Source organism: Bombina bombina, chromosome 2 (genome assembly GCF_027579735.1).
Source record: "Bombina bombina isolate aBomBom1 chromosome 2, aBomBom1.pri, whole genome shotgun sequence".
Taxonomy (NCBI): Eukaryota; Metazoa; Chordata; class Amphibia; order Anura; family Bombinatoridae; genus Bombina; species Bombina bombina.
The window spans coordinates 928735758-928741757 of record NC_069500.1 but is presented as its reverse complement, the minus strand read 5'-3'; the positions used below and the strand labels follow the sequence as shown (position 1 = coordinate 928741757).

The 6000-nt window shown below is 36.9% G+C and overlaps 1 protein-coding gene across 1 annotated transcript in view; it reads left to right on the top strand.

Annotated features, from left to right (window-relative positions):
- The first annotated feature begins 3532 nt into the window (after nt 1-3532).
- SCD5 (stearoyl-CoA desaturase 5) overlaps nt 3533-6000 on the top strand; it is a 303691-nt gene continuing 301223 nt past the window's right edge. The window contains exon 1 of the mRNA XM_053700164.1: nt 3533-3731. Within this exon, the coding sequence (XP_053556139.1) occupies nt 3533-3731 (199 nt within the window). The remainder of the gene's footprint in view (nt 3732-6000) is intronic.

Here is a 6000-nt window from a genome sequence, read left to right as displayed (position 1 = left end):
TCAGGGGGCTTCTTTTGTTCTTCCGACCTGGACTGTAATTTCAACAGATGCAAGTCTCACAGGTTGGGGAGCTGTGTGGGGATCTCTGACGGCACAAGGAGTTTGGGAATCTCAGGAGGTGAGATTACCGATCAATATCTTGGAACTCCGTGCAGTTTTCAGAGCTCTTCAGTTTTGGCCTCTTCTGAAGAGAGAATCGTTCATTTGTTTTCAGACAGACAATGTCACAACTGTGGCATACATCAATCATCAAGGAGGGACTCACAGTCCTCTGGCTATGAAAGAAGTATCTCGAATTTTGGTTTGGGCGGAATCCAGCTCCTGTCTAATCTCTGCGGTTCATATCCCAGGTGTAGACAATTGGGAAGCGGATTATCTCAGTCGCCAAACGTTGCATCCGGGCGAATGGTCTCTTCACCCAGAGGTATTTCTTCAGATTGTTCAATTGTGGGGGCTTCCAGAGATAGATCTGATGGCCTCTCATCTAAACAAGAAACTTCCCAGGTATCTGTCCAGATCCCGGGATCCTCAGGCGGAGGCAGTGGATGCATTATCACTTCCTTGGAAGTATCATCCTGCCTATATCTTTCCGCCTCTAGTTCTTCTTCCAAGAGTAATCTCCAAGATTCTGAGGGAATGCTCGTTTGTTCTGCTAATAGCTCCGGCATGGCCTCACAGGTTTTGGTATGCGGATCTTGTCCGGATGGCATCTTGCCAGCCATGGACTCTTCCGTTAAGACCAGACCTTCTGTCACAAGGTCCTTTTTTCCATCCGGATCTGAAATCCTTAAATTTAAAGGTATGGAGATTGAACGCTTGATTCTTGGTCATAGAGGTTTCTCTGACTCCGTGATTAATACTATGTTACAGGCTCGTAAATCTGTATCTCGAGAGATATATTATAGAGTCTGGAAGACTTATATTTCTTGGTGTCTTTCTCATCATTTTTCTTGGCATTCTTTTAGAATACCGAGAATTTTACAGTTTCTTCAGGATGGTTTAGATAAGGGTTTGTCCGCAAGTTCTTTGAAAGGACAAATCTCCGCTCTTTCTGTTCTTTTTCACAGAAAGATTGCTATTCTTCCTGATATTCATTGTTTTGTACAAGCTTTGGTTCGTATAAAACCTGTCATTAAGTCAATTTCTCCTCCTTGGAGTTTGAATTTGGTTCTGGGAGCTCTTCAAGCTCCTCCGTTTGAACCTATGCATTCATTGGACATTAAATTACTTTCTTGGAAAGTTTTGTTCCTTTTGGCCATCTCTTCTGCTAGAAGAGTTTCTGAATTATCTGCTCTTTCGTGTGAGTCTCCTTTTCTGATTTTTCATCAGGATAAGGCGGTGTTGCGAACTTCTTTTGAATTTTTACCTAAAGTTGTGAATTCCAACAACATTAGTAGAGAAATTGTGGTTCCTTCATTATGTCCTAATCCTAAGAATTCTAAGGAGAAATCATTGCATTCTTTGGATGTTGTTAGAGCTTTGAAATATTATGTTGAAGCTACGAAATCTTTCCGTAAGACTTCTAGTCTATTTGTTATCTTTTCCGGTTCTAGGAAAGGCCAGAAAGCTTCTGCCATTTCTTTGGCATCTTGGTTGAAATCTTTAATTCATCTTGCCTATGTTGAGTCGGGTAAAATTCCGCCTCAAAGAATTACAGCTCATTCTACTAGGTCAGTATCTACTTCCTGGGCGTTTAGGAATGAAGCTTCGGTTGACCAGATCTGCAAAGCAGCAACTTGGTCCTCTTTGCATACTTTTACTAAATTCTACCATTTTGATGTATTTTCTTCTTCTGAAGCAGTTTTTGGTAGAAAAGTTCTTCAGGCAGCGGTTTCAGTTTGAATCTTCTGCTTATGTTTTTTATTAAACTTTATTTTGGGTGTGGATTATTTTCAGCAGGAATTGGCTGTCTTTATTTTATCCCTCCCTCTCTAGTGACTCTTGTGTGGAAAGATCCACATCTTGGGTAGTCATTATCCCATACGTCACTAGCTCATGGACTCTTGTTAATTACATGAAAGAAAACATAATTTATGTAAGAACTTACCTGATAAATTCATTTCTTTCATATTAACAAGAGTCCATGAGGCCCACCCTTTTTTGTGGTGGTTATGATTTTTTTGTATAAAGCACAATTATTCCAATTCCTTATTTTATATGCTTCGCACTTTTTTTCTTATCACCCCACTTCTTGGCTATTCGTTAAACTGATTTGTGGGTGTGGTGAGGGGTGTATTTATAGGCATTTTAAGGTTTGGGAAACTTTGCCCCTCCTGGTAGGAATGTATATCCCATACGTCACTAGCTCATGGACTCTTGTTAATATGAAAGAAATGAATTTATCAGGTAAGTTCTTACATAAATTATGTTATATATATATATATATATATACAGTAATAGGGGGTCAGACCATCTCGCAGACTGTGGGCACAGGGTACCTCCTTTTGCAGACATGTAATCTGATTCACTTTTTTTTCTGTGTTAAATGTAAAAATAAATAAATATTAAATTCACCTTTTTTTGGAGGGGGAGGGGTGGTGGGGGGCCCCTTCTTAGATTTTTGCACCTGGGCCCTGTGGTTTCTAGTTACGCCTCTGCTTTCATGGTTCCAATAGGGCATGCAATTTTACACAACTTTCCAATTTACTTTTATCATCAAATTTGCTTTGCTATCTTGGTATTCTTTGTGGAAAGCTAAACCTAGGTAGGCTCATATATGCTAATTTATAAGACGTTGAACTGCCTCTTATCTCAGTCCATTTTGACAGTTAGACACTGCTAGTTCATATGTGTCATACAGAGTGAGCACAGATTGGCTAAAATGCATGTCTGTCAAAAGAACTGAGATAAAGGGGCCAGTCTGCAGAGGCTTATAAACCAGGTAATCACAGAGGTAAAACGTGTATTAATATAACTGTGTTGGTTATGCAAAACTGGGGAATGGGTAATAAAGGATTATCTATATTTTTAACCAATAAAAATTCTGGAGTAGACTGTCCCTTTAAGATTTCATTGCAGAAAATGTTACAAAATTAATTTGCTTAACAGAATTAAGTTTTAATTGTTGTGAATATATTTCTGTGTGTGGGTTTATTATTCATCTTATTAACAAAAATAATAATATTATTATTTTATATTATTACCACTTCTAATAATAATAATAATAATAATAATAATAATATCAACAGATTATGTAGTATTAAACACAAGTTCCAAAATGTTCCACTTTTAGAAAGTGCTTCTAGAAATTTTTAGAAAGACAAATCTATTGGCTGTAGCTATGCAGGTCTTTTTTTCTCACTCCCCCTCCTCTTCTGTTGCTGTGCGGAGTTCAGCGCTGCCACAGCAGCATCATGAGAGAGATGGCAGCAACAGATTAACTACTACAAAATATCTCAGTCGTAGGCCATTTTTGCTCAATAGATAACAAAGCACACCTAGCAGCCTAATGTAAACAGGTAGACTCCTAGTTCTTTTGCCCTTTTGCTTCACACAGAAAGCATCAATAGTGAATATACTTACTTAGAGTGTCATGACAGAAAAGGAAACAATTCCATTTTGTGGGGAAGCAGACCCCAGAAACTCAGGAGCAGAGACACAGGACAAAGGAAAGGCAATTTACAGCCAAGAAATAGTCTGGAGAAATGTAATCCTTATGTCCCTGCTTCACATTGGGGCAGTGTATTCTCTCAGCCTTATTCCCCAGGCACAAATTCTTACTTTGTTCTGGGGTGAGTACCATGCTAATATCTTCTACTTGCTTTGATGCCAGTTTGTTCTCTGTGTCTTTTTAAAATATTTGTACCTCAAACATATATGTTTCTTATAGTTGTTATTAGTTGTATTTTTCTAGCTGTTATGCAGTTAGATTATCTTTGCTACTTTAATTTGTGCAAATACTGTTTTTTTTATTTTTGATTTGCTGCAGTTGAATTTTAGTAGATCAGCAAAAAATATTTCACGTCATTAACAATTTTTTTTTTATTATTATTATCCTATATTTAGAAGCCATTTGAGTATACCATATTTAAAATACAAAGCAAATTATGGTAAACTGAAATCTTTTCTTATGTTTTTTTTTTATTAATATAAGAACATGTTGTTTTACTTAATAACTATTTGAATATAAGATTATTAATTGATAAAAAAAACATATTTAACATTTAGATAAAGAAAACAGTGTTAATTAATAGTAGAAATGATACCTTTATCGGGCCATATTGTATGGTTTTACTAATTTAACTAAGAGTTATCTCTCAAGTGAATAGAAACTTCTCAAATGTCAGCTTTTTTTAAAATGTATTTAATCACTGTAGAGTAGTGCAAAGCCTTGATATAGGTACCTGTAGCATATTTAGGTTTTGTGTTGCCCTAGGCACTCAGAATTTTGCTGACCCCGCTCCCAGGTTTTAGGCCTTTTTGGCCATAATATTTTTTGGTGAGGGTGTAATGTGACTTTTTTATGACATTTCCAAAGTAAATGTTCATGTTCAAATGCACTTGTGTGTATGTATGTGTAGTGTGAGTGTGTTTAGTGCAGTGAGTGTGGGTATAGTGAGACTCAAAAAGTGCTGCCCCCCCAAATCTGCCACCCTAGGCAAGTGCCTTGTTTGCCTAGACCAAACTACTTCCCTGGTAATTACAGAAACATAATATATTTCAATTAGTTCAGAGAGAAAGTCTTGGATTTCTTAATTTATTTCATTGTTAAATTTACAAGGTTTCAACCGCATAAAGATATTTGATAGGCCTGTTTGCTTAATGCTTAGTTCAATTCCATGCAGAAAATATTGGCTGAGCTTGCAGATCTCCTTATGTTATCACTTTCTCTACACTCACATGCTTATCTCTGTTTGTATAACAAATCCCAATACTTAGGCACTGCTATTTGACAGGCCGACAAGAAACTGCCTGCTTGGGTTCGCCAGGATCACAGGTTGCTGGTCTGTTGATATAGTCTAAAAAAGGGGACTGACCTGCAAAGTGTTAACAAGTGGCAATGTGTCTCCCATAGGAAATAATAAGGATCATTGCTTCTGCAAAACTCCACTGACATCGCCACTCATTGTTTCCCTCTGAAACGCCATAAACCCCTCTGCAAACATCCCCTAACCTAATAACCCCTAAACCAATACCCCTCATCGCAAACTACCCCTACACAACTTAACTCCCTAATGGCTAACCCCCCCAGACCCCTAACCTAAAACCCCCTAAGTTACAGAAAATAAAAAACATTAACATTACAAAAAAAACAACTACCAAACAAAACAGTTAGGCCTATGCTAAAGTCCCCTAAAAAAAGCCCACCCAAAATAAAAAAACCCTATACTAAGACTAAAACCTACTCTAAAAATTGCCCTGAGAAGGGTATTTCATAGGGCATTGCCCTAAAGTGATTTAGCTCTTTTACTTGGCAAAAAATAATACCTATTGAAAAACCAAAGTAACCCCCCCTGCCCAAATAAAAAGCCTATCTTAAAAAAACTAAACTAAAAATTGCTCTGACAAGGGCATTTGATAGAGCATTGACCTAAAGTGATAAAAACTCTATTACTTTTAAAAATAAAATCCTATTCTAAAGAAATCCCTATCCTAAAAAAAAGATTGCCCTAAGAAGGACAATTTGGTAGGCCATTGCCCTTAGAATGGAATTTAGTAGAGGAGTGTCCTAAAGTGATTATAGCTCTTTTGCCCTGAAAGAAAACAAATTTAAAAAAAATATTGCCATGAGATGTGCATTTGGTAGGCCATTGCCCTTAAAAGGGCATGTGGTAGGGCAGTGCCCTAAATCAATTATAGCTATTTTGCTCTGAAAGAAAAAAAATGCCCTATTCTAAAACAAATACTATTTTTTTTAAAAAAAAAAAAGTAAAAAAAAACCCATTTAGCTATTTTGGCCATAAAAAAAAGCCCTATACTAAAAAAAAATCCCATCCTAAAAAATCCCAAGGGAAAAAAAACCTAAGGGAAAAAAAACCTATGCCATAAAAAAGCCCACCC